The following is a 16,728-nucleotide window of genomic DNA, read 5'->3' on the forward strand; positions in this document are numbered from 1 at the left end:
TATGATAGTGAGGTGGTGGGAACCCTCCTAAAATCCAAGTTCCCAGACACCAAGCCAACGGCCAACTTTGTAGGCAGGCTTTTCTGAGGATAGCTATTTCAGGCCTGCTATGTTAATTCTTAAAAAAAAAAAATTATCCCCAAATCTTTAAATTGCTCTTGGTTGTCCCTTCAATCTGTAGATTTCTGAGTAAACTCTGTAGTTAAAGAAAGAAAAAGTTATGTATAAATGATATACAACTTGGCTGTAAACCAAGACCAAATACTGGTTTCTATTAAAACTTGAAAGCTTCTTGATAGTATGGAGTTAAAACTTTAAACAGTTTTAAGTTAAATATATTGTCTGTGTAATACTAATAGATTATAGTTACAGGAACAGATATGTTTGGTAACTTTCCACCACCTTCTTCCTTAAGTACATCCTTGGAGAAGAGAGGCAAGGCAAAATATCAATAGCATATTAGTTAAGACCTTGAATTCTGGAGCTAGACTATATGTATTGGACTAGACACTGTAGACTAGACTAGACACTCTCTCTGTCTCAGTTTTCTCATCTGTCCAATGGGGATGATAATAGTACATGCTTTATAGAGTTGTCAGTGGAACAAGTGAATTAATAATATACAGGCAGACCTTGTTTTATTGCATTTTGCAGATGCTATCTTTTACAAATTGAAGGTTTGTGGCAACCTTGTGTCAAGCAAGTCTATTGGCGCCATTTTTGCAACATTATTTGCTCACTTTGTGGGTTTGTCACATTTTGGTAACTCTCGCAATATTTCAAACTTTTTCATTATTACTGTATTTGTTATGACAGTCTGTGAGCAGTGATCTTTGATATTACTACTACAGCTCACTGAAGGCTCAGATCATGTTTAGCATTTTTTAGCAATGAAGTATTTTTAAATTACATACATTGTTTTTTAAGACAGTGCTGCTGCACGCTTAATAGGCTACAGTATAATATAAATATAACTTTTATATGCACTGGGAAACCAAAAAATTTGTGTGACTTGCTTTATTGCAATATTTGCTTTATTGTGGTGGACTGGGACCAAGCTCGCTATATCTCCGAGGTATGCCTGTACGTAAAATACCTGCCAGGTAGTAAGCGTTAGCCCCTGTATCATCGTTCTGTGGATATGGTGATTATGGTTACTGAAACAAAAATCAGACCATCTGTTTAGCAAAGTATTGATATACTTCTGGAGCCAGCAGCCAGAATATGGGAAATTATGTCTATCCTGAGTTTTTAAGGGTATATGATTGTCATACCTTTGCAGTATGGTAAGAGTTTGGGGGTTGTGGAGAGTTGGCATAATTTACTGTAAAGTTAAACCCAGAAATATTCAGGATCATTAATCCTAAAATAATATATCTGCTTTCAGTCATTGATACCAATGTGACTACACAGTTCAATAGGATATTTCTACAAAGAATTTAATTAAATGCCTATATAGAAAAACAGTTGCCATGCTCTTGGTTAGAATTATGTTTGGCTAGGAATGGACCAGTGAAATTACTATCTTAGTGGAAGCAGAGTAGTAGTTTTCTAACGTTGTTGCTTACCCAGTAAAATAAGTTTTCTTACTAGGGAAGAAAGTACACAAGGTGTTACTTAAATGAAAGAATGAAGTTAATATTTTTAACATTTCTCCTTAAGGACCAGTGTAATGCGGAGAAGCACGCAGATGGAATTATAGTAAGTTTAATCTGATCTTTGTTCCCCTTTACTTCTGCAGAGCATTATAACCAGTTATGTCAGGAGAAGCCTGAATTTCTACTCATTTTTCAACACAAATTCCTCTTTTTACCTACTCACTGTTCTTTGTTTGTTGACTCTTGCAATTTTCCTTGAGCTCTTAAAGTTGGCCATATTTCAGCAATCATTTGGAGGGGGAATGTCGATCTTAAAATTTTGCTGAGTCTTGATTCTTATTGAATCACCTTGCATGTGTTAACTTAAAGGGTTAATCGTGGTATAAAAATGCAGCTTTTATGACTAAATAAGGCATAACTCACAATGCTACATTTCTTGTCCAACTTCTTTTTTTCTAATGAAAGCAGAAGGGGAGGGGTACAGTATTGAAATGTCTTAATTTAACTATACGGTTACAGGTTTCTATTAATTTCTTATCTTTATTTTTAGATTTTGTGTATTGTGTTAACTGTCATTGCTACTGTGGTGTATACGGCTTTTTTGTAGGAACAAGTTGCAACATGAATTCTTCCACTTATAGCCATTTTCTATTCTTTCCTCCCCTTGGATTTTACTCTTCCCTTATATTCAACTTACCCACCAAAAAGAAAAGAAAATTTTATTGGAAATAAAAGTTAGAATTTGAAGGTTTGCAGTTTAAGCTCCCCTGGTTTTATGGTAGATGTGTGACTTGTGTTCAGACTGTATTTCTGAAGAAGGAGGCAACCTCTTTTTTTGTCTGAGGCTTTACAAATGCCAGCTTATCTGAGATCTGGAAACTCATTTTGTAAATCTTGAAAACCATCTTATGATTATATTTGAAAGGATGAGCATGTTATGTTTATATTTGGTTTAAAATGAAAAATAAGTTAAATATTTCTTAAGAAAACAGAGTAAGAGAAACATTTTTAAAATTTGAATTAAGCACATTGGAATTTTTCTTTTTCTTCACAATGTGAGTTCATAGTTTGAGCCATGGTGATTTAATACAATTATGTGATATAATTACAATATAATATCTCTTCTGAGATATCAGTTAAGATTATAAGCCTCATGGAAAAAGACTGTATATGTTGTCTAGCATTTCATGGTTCCCAAAGGCCCTAAGGAAAATTAATGATGGCAGTTACTTTTACCTCTTTTCTCTCAAAGCAAATCAGTTACTTTTTATTATGTTAAACAATAGTTTTATAAAGCATACTAAAAATGTTTGATCATTTGTAGTTAAAAACATCTAGATAGTTTATACTGATAGAAAACCTAAACTTGTAGAAGACAAACATATTTGAATCATTTGATCTGTGACTATAGCATTTTTCCTTAAGAGTTTTTATTTTTAAAAAAAGGCACTGTTCATGGTTTAGCCCTTGGACCCAGACTGCTAAGACCTAGCCCTGCCACTTACTATCTGTGACCTTAGGCAAGCTTCTTAACCTTTGCGTCTTTGTTTCCTCATCTATAAAGAAAAGTGACTTCTATCTCAGAGGATTGTTGTGAGATAGTATGCACATAGTACTCAGTAAATGTTAGCTATACATACATATATGTATATATAATTGTATTTTATATTGTATTGCATGAATTTTATTAATTTTACAACAGATTAGGGTTTAGGATTGTCATTTGTTTGCACTTCTCAAGCTCTGCACATTCTTTTTTAAAGCAAGGCGTAGAATGTTATTTGACGTTTTTTAGCCTAAAGTTGGTTGACCACGGACAGTAGTTGTATTTTCTGTTAACAACAGCAACAAAAGAAAAGTCTAAAAGTGTTTTGTGGGATTGACAAACCTAATATTAGGCTTCTGAAAAACAGAAGATTGCATTCAAAAGATTGAATCCTGGTCCCTTTCTCCAAAGTTATTTTATTTCTTGGTCTCTTTAGTAATTTTTTCTTATATAATAGTTTGGGGATAAGGAGGTGGGATATTCTCATTCTTACGGCTCAAAGTATTAAAGGTGGGATTTTGCCTTTGTAAAGCACTTGGAGTCCTTTAGAGAAAAATCACTATGAAAAAATAAGGAATTTATTTTAAGAACAGCTCCAGGATTGTTGAGACACTTGTTTAGGTATTATGGCCCAGCCTGGTATCTGAAAATAGAATCCTAATGTAATAACCAGAAAGCCCTTAGAGACCATAGCATCCAGACATTTCTTCATTTTATACACTGGGAAAGTGAGGCCCACAGCAGATGAGACTTGGCAAGTCACTGGTAGAGCAAGGATTCTAGGAATTAAAATTCTAAGTCTCTGTTTCTGTGCTTTTCCTAATGCTCCAGAACCTTCCCCACTTCACTTTACTAGGCTTTTGATTATTAATGATTGTTTTCAGAGCTTCTTTGTGTCCTTTATTTTCTAGGACTAGAATATTTATGGTATGTAGACTGTTGTGACAAGAATCAGAATTCTTATGTTCAAATCAATTTAAGAGATCTGATTTAGTGATTTTTACATATTGATATTTATGCAGAGAGAGGATATAAGAAAAAAATAACTTAGGTGTTAAATAAGAATGCTATAAAAACTTTCCTATTATCTCAGTTTCCACTGTTATGTGCTTTTAAATTTTTACAAATGCTTTTGGGGCTCATCAATAAAGTATTTCTTTTCTAATTCTGTTTCAGTATTTTCTGTTACAAGCTCTACCTAATACATGTTTGAAGTTTAGTTTTCCAGATCAAGGAAAGCTAAAAAACTTAAATTTTTCTTTCTTGGGTTTTATCTAGTATAGTCTTCTAAGTGGTGGTTTCAAACTTTACTTTGGCAAAGGCCTTGGTTTAAAATCTCCCCCTCCTCCAAATAAAAAAATATCAGTAAGCTTTGGAGTCTTGTTTTTAAAATGCCATCATGCTGGCAAAATAGTGTCTTGGCTTGGAGTCAGAAGAACCTAGACTTTTTTTTTCCTCTCTAAAATTGTAACTACATGTTTGAGTATTTTTTTCCCTTCTAAATCCTCAAAAAGAAAAGATGTCCAATTAGAAGATACATTTCTTTGCCTTTAGTGACTGTAAAACTAGGTGCCTATATGGTGCAATACACATTGATAGAAGGTGGCAGTAGTATGGGATGTAAAAATAAGATTGTAGTGGTACAGATACATTAGCTAGTCATAGGTATAATGCTTATTAATACCAAAGCAGGAGAGAGCATTTCTCCATCTTTGATATTTGTGGTGAATTAAAATTTGAGAAGCACTGAGTTGAATCGAGAGGTTATTGTTTCGGCTTCCTGAAACCATTCTACAACTCTTTCCAAGTATTTTCATTTAGTTTTACCTTTCTATATGTCAGAGATTCATTCATTTTCCCTCCTTACAATGCTTCTTTAAATAATCTTATAAGAAACTCTTAGACTTCCATATAGTAAATTTGTTTTATTTCCTCTTTGCAATTTGACCAACATGTCTGTACAGCTACCCTCAGGACTTTGCTGTCAGAAGTGTGGGGTTTTCATACATTTGGGAGGGTCAATGCTGGAAGGGTATTTAATTAAAAATAACTATACTGTGCTTCTTTATCTCAGAGTACTATTAATCCTGTAGATGCAATATATCAACCTAGTCCCTTGGAACCTGTGATCAACACAATGCCTTCCCAGACTGTCTTACCTCCAGGTATAGTATAATATTTGGAAAAATGTTTCACAGGTACACTGATGACAAAAAACTTAATTTTTTATGGCAGTTGTAGTAATCTTGAAGGTGTTTTTTTTTGTCTTGTTTTTTAATAAGTAAAAGGAATTTCACAAAATACAGCCAAAAATGAACTGGAAAAATATGATAGTATTTTGGTATTGGGGCTTTTTGAGTACAGTTAAAGGGCTTTTGGTTTTCAAAGTGAGATGGAAGACAAACATGGTTACTTGGATTAGCTGCTAGGACAGAATCCTATGACCCAGGATTGATGGCTACCAAGGAAAACTTAATATACCTTGATCTACTTGAAAGTAATCCAGGAATGTTCTATTTTGTCATATTCTTTATAGCTCTGAATAATACAAATGGTTTCTTCATGGTGGACTTAAAGATAATGAGAAAGGGAGGAATGAAATTTGTGATGCCTACTGATTAGGTAGATGTGTATTTTTAGGGATAGAGTAATAAATTTTTTTTTTTAACTGTCAGAGGAGGGCTTAAGGCCAACACCCACTGGTTCCTTTTACCTTTTTGTTGCATCCAACATTTCGGTGTTTTCACTGATGACATAAGTCAGAAATTTTACTGGAAAAAAAGAAAATCTTTTTAAAAATACTTATTAAGTATGTGAGATCTTTTTATGAATTTTTACTCCTTAGGAGATTGAGCTTAATATCTCTCACGAGACTAAAGAGGAAGTACTGTGCCCCATTTTAGATTTTACAAGCGGTTTGATCCTCGGGGGGGAAACAGTTTATCATCCGAAGCATTTGCTAGTTTTACAGAGTAGTTGTACTGAGGTACTGGCCTATCTTGACTAGTCTCTTGATATCCTGCCTAGTGTCTTAGTACTAGGTAGCATATCATCATTGAGTTTAAAGGGGACTGGGGGTCAGAAAGGAGTAGTAGCATGGAACTTGACTTAATAGAATATAGTCTCAAAAACTACGGATCTTCAGGGTATTGCAGTTAAAGAGTTGTGTTTGCTACCAAATGTAAAATAGATAGCTAGTAGGAAGCAGCCGCATAGCACAGGGAGATCAGCTCAGTGCTTTGTGACCACCTAGAGGGGTGGGATAAGGAGGGTGGGAGAAAGACACAAGAGGGAAGAGATATGGGGATATGTGTATATGTATAGCTGATTCACTTTGTTGTAAAGCAGAAACTAACACACCATTGTAAAGCAATTATACTCCAATAAAGATGTTAAAGAAAAAGAAGAGTTGTGTTTGGCTTTTTCTCTAACTTATTTCACATGTTCAAATCTCCTAGAACCTGCTCAGTTGTGTAAGTCAGAGCAGCGTCCATCTTCTCTACCAGTTGGACCTGTATTAGCTACTACCTTGGGACATCATCAGACTCCAACACCAAATAGTACAGGTACAGATTTGTGTAATTCCTTTACTTCTCATAACTGCCCATTAACATTCAAGATTTGTGTGGAGATGGGAAAAAGATTGAAGAAAGGTTGTATATTTTGTATTGGAGATACCTTAGCTCTATCATTACAGTTCCATACATGGAGTGGTTAACTTTGTGATTGAACCAGAAGTTTATTAATAATTATAATTTAAATGAAATAAAATACTGCAGAGTTTTGTGTATTTGTTTACCTTAAGACTTACTTTGAAGCTCTGTATTAGCTTTTTAAAAAAATTTTCTTGAGTTAGATTTGTATACTTTCTTACTGTAAAGGAATCAGATAATACAGAAGTATGAGAACAAAAGCTGTAAGCCTTCTTTACTCTTTGTTGTTTATACATGTATGTACCTACATACCTATATTATAGTGTATTTTTATTGTTGTTTTTTTCCCTGACCTAAATTAGATCATGTGGTTCTGTGACTTTCCCTTTTCATTTAACTGAGAACATTTAGAGAGCTTTCTGTGTTCATACACTTAGGTACACAACATTCTTTCTACAGCTGCTCAAGTGGCTATTACTGTTTTTCTGCTGATGGACATTTATTTAGGTTGATTCCAAAATTTTCCTATTATAAGCAGTATTTCAGGGAATATCCTTGTACAGCACCTTTTGGCACATAAGAATTTTTTAAGGATAGATTTATTGGTCACATTTTTGCCAATTTTATAAGAAAAAAAGGATACTTGATTTTAGTTTGCATTTTCTTAATTTGTTTAGATTTATGGTCTTTATTTTTTCTCTAATTCACAGGGCTGCTATTAATGTTAGTATAGATTTATTTCTTGTTTTAAAACTAATTAGGTTGATGTTGGGTTATCAGTTGCACCAAATTCAAGGGAGCACTTGGTGCTTTTGTCCCTGTTATCCGGATGCCAAAACCAAAACCACTCTTGAGGACGTGGGAGATAAGCCCCTGCTGTTGCTCCACAGGTTCTTTCCTGGGTGAGACTTTACCTGTGTAATAATGAAAAGTTACCCTCTGATTTTTAGCTAGTTTGAAATTTGAGTTAGTAAAGATGCTGATGTTATTACTTTGGTTTTTAAGATTTAACAGCCTGAGCAGATGTCTCCTTAATTTTGAAAGAAAGCAAGCAACAACAGCTCTCTTATTTGAAGCTCTTGGGAAAATGCTGATAAGCAGTTTGAATAATGCAGTTGAAATGTTTGTCTACCTTTTTTATGTATTTCATTACACTGTGTCATTTTAAAAACAGTATCTGTGTTTTCTTTTGTTTTTTTATAAGGAGGAATTATGTCAGAATTCTGAAACAGACAAAATTTTCCATTTGGAAATATACAAAACCTAGTCAGTTACAGACTTTGAAAAAGTTAGCAGTATTCTTTATGTACATTAATTTTAGGATCATTAATTAGTTATAAATAATTTAGGATAAATTATTTCAGAAGACAGCATTTTAAAAATATAACATTTTAGAGTAGGTGTATTTAAAAAAATTTTTTTAATTAGTGTGTGGTTTGTGTCTTGTTTGATTTTTCAACCTAATTTCTTCATCTTTCTTTCCTTTAACTCTCTCACTAATACATAAAAGAAAGAAAGGAACAACTGAAAAAAGAAATGTTTTCTCTCATAAGGAAAACTCAGTTCTTTTGTTTGCAACTCCCATTCCAACTCATTTTCTTCTTGGATACATTTTCAGTTTTGTGTGGTTGCCTGGACTATTTGCTTGTTACTTGATCATTTGTAATTCCTGGTCTTTTTCTTTCTTTCTTTCTCTCTCTCTCATTTTTTTCCCCCATTATTTCAATAAGAGAAATTTATTTATTTCCCATCTTATTGCTGCTATGGGGCGGGGCAGCGGTGGGGTAAGAATTTAAAGTTATTTGCTAAGATGAACTATCTTTGGAATTCCCACAATAAGCTTTGCCTATTTAGGCAGCAAACTTTCAGTGTTATGTTTTAAAAATATCTTTGTGAACATGGCAACTAAATGTGGCAGGTGGATGTGCTCTTTCAACTATTGAACCATAGATAGACACTGGAATGGGACACTAAAAATCCATGGATAGCTTTGGATTCATTTTTACTGCTGCTATTCTCATTTCCTTCTAGAATTGAGGCCTTGACTTTTATATTGCCAGCAGTGACTTAATTAATTTTAATCTACACCAGGCATCTGTAGCAGTTTGGCATAAATTGCCTGAGAGCCCTTAGATATCTGCTCAATAAATACTTGTTAAATTACTTTCAGTACTTCACTGCTCTGTTTGATACTTTTACTGTTACTTTTTATTACTAGACTATGAACCAGATGATTATAGATTCTTTCTCTGGATCTCCATTAGTTTCTATTTCCTTAATTAGACTGTTTAGGAATAGGAAGATGTTCTCCTGGTTCTTTCCTTTTTCCACGTGCTTCCCATGGTAGCCCTCTCTTTTTCTCTGCCCCTGGGCTCTGGGCAACCTGACTTAAACTTAGGTAGAAAAGAGGTGAGGAGTTTGAATGGTAAGTGTTCCCAGCTTTTGTGTTTGCACATGATTGCCAAAACATATTGACTAATATGAATGTGATATCCTGAACAAAACTTTAACATTCATGTGGTTTTTGATATTCTTTCCACTTTGTATTCTTGTTGGTTCACTGCTGCATTTTTAAGGTATCTGGATCTATAGGATAAAATAAGAGCTCTGGCTTCCCGTTGTTACTGATATCTACTATGGGACTTCTAATACCTTAACTCACACAGTGTGATTATAATCAAAAGAACTCCCTTCCTAATTACAGATGGGGACATAGTATTTTTTCATTTATTTAAAAGGCTGTGTCCCATTCTATAATGTGATTTGCCTTTTTCTTTGTCTAGTTTAAATGTTGATTTCTTTACAGATAGTCTAGGGACTTCTACCAACTTAACTATTTTTTGATTTTAGAAAGGTCTGCTTTGACCCCATCTCCCTAATTTCTTCCCTTCTATTACCAACACTGTCCCCTAATTAAAAACGTTTTAACTTCCTAGGCAGTGGGCACTCACCACCTAGTAGCAGTCTAACTTCTCCAAGCCATGTCAACTTGTCTCCAAACACAGTCCCAGAGTTCTCTTATTCTAGCAGTGAAGATGAATTCTATGATGCGGATGAATTCCATCAGAGTGGCTCATCCCCAAAGCACTTAATAGAGTAAGTAGATGAACTACATATGTATTGAAATGACTCCTGATTTTTAAAAATGTAATTTGATTTTGAGACTGGTGTTAATGACAGACTCCTTTATAAATTATTATTTGGAAAAAGTGAAAAAGACAGCTTATTTTTAATTGGCTTATTGAGCAAAGCTAGTTCTGTGAGAATAGTGATTTTACTCCTGATTTAATTCAAATGGTATAATTTTGCATCAGTTGTGGTAACATGCCAGTATTGTTCATTAACTCTGGGCCTTATTTCTATAGAAACAACATTAGGAGAGGGTCAAATGAAAGTGAGTAAGCTAGGAGGTATTACTCACATAAGAGGAGGTTACCGTTACTTGTTCTGTATAGAGTAGAGATATTTGGGTGCCTATAAGCCAGGCACTATATTAGGTGGATGAATGATACAGAGGTGAATAAAGAGCCAGTCCCTGCCCTCAGGGAACTTACAGTCTATTGGGGGAAAAACAAACTTTTAAAATCCAGTGGGAAACATGCTATGTAAGAATAAGCGCAGGACTTCCCTGGTGGCACAGTGGTTGAGAGTCCACCTGCCAATGCAGGGGACACGAGTTCGTGCCCTGGTCCGGGAGGATCCCGCAAGCCGCGGAGCGGCTGGGCCCATGAGCCATGGCCGCTGACCCTGCGCGTCCGGAGCCTGTGCTCCACAATGGGAGAGGCCACAACAGTGAGAGGCCCGCGTACCAGAAAAAAAAAAAAGAATAAGCACAGAAAAAATGGGAACATTTTGAAGTCCTGAGAAGTCAAGAAAGGATTCACAGAGGAGGGAGGGGATGTGATCCATGGTGAGATGTGGATGAGTAGGGAGAGGAGGGACATGGGGGTGAGAAGAGGAAGGAGAAATGGAAAGTGTTGTTCTCATGGAGATGGAACCCTAACAAGAAAGGCCTGGAGGCAACGGGAGCTTGGTTTCTTTGAGGAGCTGTAAGCTGGTGAGCATGGCTGAGTGTGGCTGCAGCATAAGTTGTGGGGAATGGTTAAGAAGATACAGAAGAGATTGACAAGGGCCAGGTCGTGAAAGAGTCCTCTTAGCCTTTTATGAATTTTGAATATTTTCTCACAAGTGATGGCAGCTGCTGGTCAGGTCTGCATTTTAGAAAAATAGATATGCCTGAACTGTGTAGAATCGAATGCAGTGGGGATGCATTACATGTAGGAAGACCAGGCAAAACTGGGTAGAAACTTGAGAAATGTTGATAACCTGAGCTAAGGTCATAGCATAGGAATGGAAGGAAGCACATGGACTCCAGAGATACTAAGTAGGCAGATTTTGGCAGATATTGATGATAGGTTTTCTCTCATTAGGAAATATTTGACCTGTTTTGCACTGTTAAATCAAAGCTAGGTATGTTCCATTGCACAGAAAAGGCCTTTACATGTAAAGTCACTTACATGATAGCCAATAAGCAAAGTACTTTTTAGCCCTACTGGTACATAGGTTAGCGGTGGTTAGACTTTGGATTCTGGAATCTTAGAAAAGAATAGGTTCTAAATCTGTTTTGCTTTTAAGGTGTGTGATCTTGGTCAAGTTATTTAACCTATGACATCCTCAGTTTCCTTGTTTGTAAAATGAGGATAATAGTTTCAACTTCAAGCGGTCATTGTGAACATTTAAATGAGAATAATGTCAAGTGCTTACTATGATGTCTGGCATGTATAATAAGTGTGCAGTAAGTGATAGCTGTTATAGAAAGCAAATTAACATTTATTTGCTTCAATGTTCTTATATTTGTTGTAGATGTAGTTGGCTTACTTTTTGCTGGGTATTTTTTCCAAGTCTCCTGCCATCTCAGGAGTTGGTGCTAGTGTTACAGCTTGGGGTTTGCTTTGAAATACAGTACAAATTTGGAAATGATTATATGTGAATTTGCAAGCTAAGTACTATCAACCAAACTTAGACCTTGAACCTTGGTTTCTTTTAGTAAGAAATATTTTGTGGCACTCCATTTCTCTCGCTCTCTTTTTCTTTTTTTAGAGATAACAATTTTTTTTTTAATTGGGGTATATTTGCTTTACAATGCTATGTTAGTTTCTGCTGTGCAACAAAGTGAATCAGCTACATGTATACACATATCCCCTCCCTCTTGGACCTCCCTCCCTCCACCACCCCCATCCCACCCATCTAGGTCACCACAGAGCACTGAGCTGATCTCACTGCGCTATACAGCAGGTTCCCACTAGCTATCTGTTTTACACATGGTAGTGTATATATGTCAGTCCCAGTCTCCCAGTTCATCCCACCCTCCCTTCCCCCACATGTCCACATGTCCATGCTCTATGTCTGCATCTCTATTCCTGCCCTGCCAATAGGTTCATGTATACCATTTTTCTAGATTCCACATATATGCATTAATATATGATATTTGTTTTTCAATTTCTGACTTACTTTTCTCTGTATGACAGTCTCTAGATCCATCTACGTCTCTACAAATGATCCAATTTTATTCCTTTTTATGTCTGAGTAATATTCCATTGTATATATGTACCACATCTTCTTTATCCATTCATCTGTCAATGGACATTTAGGTTGCTTCCATGTCCTGGCTATTGTAAATAGTGCTGCAATGAACATTGGGGTGCATGTGTCTTTTTGAATTATGGTTTTCTCAGGGTATATGCCCAGTAGTGGGATTGCTGGGAGAACAGTATGGAGGTTCCTTAAAAAACTAAAAATAGAACTACCATATGACCCAGCACTCCAGTTCTGTTAAGTGTGCACATGAACTGAGAAATACAGTATCATATATAATTGCACTGTAACTATTCAGAATCTCAAAATTTATAAGGAAAATGATGATATTAATTCAGGAAGTTTTGTTACATAGTAGATCAAATTCAGATTTTGAATGTTGGAAAAGTAAAATATATGTGATTAGGTAAATACATACTGTTAGGACATGAGACTTTACTTAAGGAAGAGAGATTTGAGCCCACAATTTAAGAAGGCTAGTTTAGCAGAAAGAGTTTGGTTTAGCATGTTGGTTTCTTAATGTTTGTATGTAGGGAAATAAACTATTACAAGACCCTTATTAGCAGTTTGCCAATAGAAATTTCACTTTAATTTTTAAAATATTTTTTATGATAGTGGAGTTAAAAGAAAATAAGCATTTGGAAGAAAATTCCAAAGTAAAGGTTATTATTTATTTTTGAAGTGTTAAATCATTGTTTTCTTTAAACAGAATTAAGGACAGTCTCGATCATTAGCTATTAATCGAAACAAAGTACAGTTGAATATCAAAATGGATCATCTGTCTTCTAGAAGCCTGTAACTATATTCAGTAAAAGCTTGATAATAATGTGGTTAGCCTCATTACATCACAGATAGTCAATCTCTGGCCCCAGTTTCAGGGGTTCTCCTGAAATTTTTCTGAAATAGATAAATTTTAAATGCTTACCTGTTGTACCTGTAATAGGCATATCTACAAAGTTACCTGCAGGCTCATAGGCTTTTCTTTTTTCTCCTGTAAGCTTCCTTCTCTATACTCTCCCAGTACCCATCCCTTAACAAATACACAGTTTATGAACCTCCTATTTGAAGGGATCCAGAGTTAAATTCTTTGTCCAGCTCACCCACTCAGGCCTCCTTTTCTCCTTCAATTTCATTCTTTCCTTTTATGCCCTAATCTAGATTCCCAAACTAGTAGGGACTACAGATGTTTTATTTGGCCAGCACAGTGTTTGTTGATTTTTTTGTTTTAAAATTTTTATTTTAATTGGAGTATAGTTGATTAACAATGTTGTGATAGTTTCAGGTGTACAGCAAAGTGATTCAGATATACATTTTCCCATTAAATGGAACTTTAAATCCCTTCAAATTGAGTACGCTAGTGCCAGGTCTCTATTGTTTTATAATCTGGCCCTATTCACATATTTATGCTCTCTGCCTGGCCTCTGTAGGCATTGAGCTTGTGTGCCACCTGCTGGTCATCAGCTGCTACCACTAGTTTTCTAGCTCTCAAGTCAAGTTTCTGTCTGACAGAAGAGAATTTGAAAACTTAAGTCCTTTCACCGTTCAGTTTCTAAAGACCTGTAGTAATGGTAACTTCTGTGAGCTATGTTATTGGGTTTTGCACATTTATAAACTAGATGAAGGTGCATGTGGGAAAGAACTTGTGCTCTGGAGCCAGACATATACTTGAAATGGCTCCACTACTTACCAGTTGTGTGACCTCTGTCCAGTCATTGAACCTCTGAGACTCTGTGTATGATGAGAATAATCATGTCTCCCTTTTAGGGTTAGATTGTTATGGAGATGAACATACACAGTGTTCGGCACATACAAGGTACTCAATAAGTTTTGGATTCTGTTGTTATAATTAAGTTCAGAGCTGTACCTTTTTCGGTTTAGTTTATTTATGATCTTATGATTTAATTCTGTGCAAGTTAGCCCATTGCAGATAAACCTTTCCTGTATGCATGTCATTTTTGTCAGTGTTGCTCTTGTTTTGTAACTATAGTCTTTAAATCCTTTGTCCTGAACGAGGTAAATTATGAAATGGCTAAATGAGAATTTATCCCATTTTTTTCCATTTTGAGCTTTATTGAGCGTTTCACTTGGCCCAGACATAGTTTCTAACCTGAGTAAGGAGGAAAAGCACAGCATAAATTCATCTCTGACGTTTGGAATCTAAAATAAGATACATGTTTTAAAGAATCTGAGGTTTTTTAGATCAGTTGATTTAAAAGATTGATTCTATTTTGATGATGTATCAAAGAGCCACAAAACTTTTTGAAGATAATTTTTATGCAGCTCTTTTATTTAATGATAATTGGATTTCTCTTATCTAGTTCTTTTACTCATATTTTCCATTGGCTTTCAAAACTGGTGAGGTAGACATTAGTTATAGTACCTTGTGATGTACACTACTGAATTATCAAAGTAGCAATATTCAGTTACCTAAGGATTTTTGAAAAATAGATCAAAAGAAGGCAAGTAACCAGGACAAACTATGTTTAAATTAGAATACATATGTTCTAATATTCTAATGTTCTAACATAGGCAGAGCACAGAGGATTTTTAGGATAATGAAACTATTCTCTGCAATACTACAGTGGGGGATACTTATATTACATTTGTCAAAATCCATTGAATGTACAAGACCAAGAGTGAACCCTACTGTAAACTATGGACTTTGAGTGATAATGGCATGTCATGTAGGTTCATCAGCTGTTACACACGTACTACTGTCGTGCAGGATGTTGATAGTGGGGAGGTTGTGCATATGGGAATTCTGTACTTTCTACTCAGTTTTGCTCTGAACCTAAAACTACTCTTAAAAAAATCAAGCTTATTATTAAATAAGAAATCAAAAGAAGGTAAGTAATCAGGGCAAACTGTGTTTAAATTAGAATATATAATGTGTTTTGCACCTATAAATTTGCAATAAAAGACTTTTATGTGTGTACCATTTTATAAATAATATATGCAGTATGAGAAATTTGGTTTCTGTTTTTACCCTTAATAAGTAAACTTTGATCATTCTTTTGTTAATGTACAAATACTAGTCCTAGGTAAGTTATAATCATAGCTGTAATAATAAAATAGAGGAATCTTCCTTTAGACCCGTTAATCAGCTCATAATACCACTTACCATAAATTTACTTGTAAAAAGTAATATGCTTTTTTATTTTTTAATTTCAAATATAATTTTCTAATGACTGGGAAGGGTGTTATTACCAGTGTGGGCTTTTATCAAAGGATCTCAAAAATATAGACATCTTTCTGAGGCTAATTAATAGACTTACCAGTTTTGAGGTTCTGGAAATGGTTGCCAAGAATTATGACATACCTACATTTATGCAAAGTAACAAAATTGGAAAATGAACTCTAGTTTTACATGCAGAGGCAAAATCTTACCAATTTTTCATGGCCTTTCAACATGGCTTGGTTGAGCATACGCCATGCAGAAAACATGAGCCTGATGGGGAGAGAGTCGGAAAGCATGTATGTATGTAACCAGCTAACTTTAAGGGTCTAGTTAGTTTCTGTCAGCTATCTCCATATATTGGTTTTAAATAGATTGGTATCTTACTATGATTTTAAATTGCTTTTTTAAAGAGCTTAAGAAGGTGATTAATTTTTTTTAGTTCCTCTGGATCTGCCTCAGTCTTGACACACAGCAGCTCAGGAAATAGTCTAAAGCGCCCAGATACCACGGAATCACTTAATTCTTCCATGTCCAATGGAACAAGTGATGCTGGTAAGCAGCCTTGGAGAGTTTACCTTTTTTTTCTTAAAAATATTTGTTTGAAAAAAAATGTATAATACTTGGTAACAGCACAGATTGGCCCAGTTTAACACCAGTCTAAGAAGATCTGTTTTATTTTAGACCTTTTCGATTCACATGATGATAGAGATGATGAAGGGGAGGCAGGGTCGGTGGAAGAGCACAAGAGTGTTATCATGCATCTATTGTCACAGGTTAGGCTTGGAATGGATCTCACTAAGGTAAGAATCAAATTTGGTATTTACTGTTAGTCTTAATGTGTATATGTAGATTCTCAGTGATCGTATGGTGAGTGTGTCTGCAAATGTAGTATAATGACATAACTTCTGTTTATACTTTTGTCTTGTTACGAATTAATATATATGTACCTGAGTTAACTGAAAATTTTTATAAATGGATGAAATAAGGCTAGGATAATTTCATAGAGATAGTACATATGGATTATATAGATTATGATTTGGATTTTATTGGGGGCAAGCATGGAATAGTATTGGCTTGGTTAGTAGTCTGAACAAAACCTAAAGCAGTGTAGTGTGCATGGAATCAAAATGAGCAGAGTTCTGATCTCGGGGTTAGAGG

At 35.1% G+C, this 16,728-nt stretch overlaps 1 protein-coding gene across 8 annotated transcripts in view; it reads left to right on the forward strand.

The window, feature by feature from the left end:
• The window catches only part of OSBPL9 (oxysterol binding protein like 9), a 169,051-nt gene that overhangs the window by 137,698 nt on the left and 14,625 nt on the right, over positions 1 to 16,728 (forward strand). For 6 of the 8 annotated variants that reach the window (XM_067726130.1, XM_067726131.1, XM_067726133.1 and 3 more), the window contains 6 exons: positions 1,663 to 1,701; positions 5,219 to 5,309; positions 6,603 to 6,710; positions 9,734 to 9,893; positions 16,010 to 16,122; positions 16,252 to 16,370. In XM_067726130.1, coding sequence (XP_067582231.1) covers positions 1,663 to 1,701; positions 5,219 to 5,309; positions 6,603 to 6,710; positions 9,734 to 9,893; positions 16,010 to 16,122; positions 16,252 to 16,370 — 630 coding nt within the window. The remainder of the gene's footprint in view (positions 1 to 1,662; positions 1,702 to 5,218; positions 5,310 to 6,602; positions 6,711 to 9,733; positions 9,894 to 16,009; positions 16,123 to 16,251; positions 16,371 to 16,728) is intronic. The other 2 variants (XM_067726132.1, XM_067726134.1) reach the window with 1 other exon arrangement.

The sequence above is a fragment of the Pseudorca crassidens genome, chromosome 2 (assembly GCF_039906515.1).
Source record: "Pseudorca crassidens isolate mPseCra1 chromosome 2, mPseCra1.hap1, whole genome shotgun sequence".
NCBI classification, from domain to species: Eukaryota; Metazoa; Chordata; class Mammalia; order Artiodactyla; family Delphinidae; genus Pseudorca; species Pseudorca crassidens.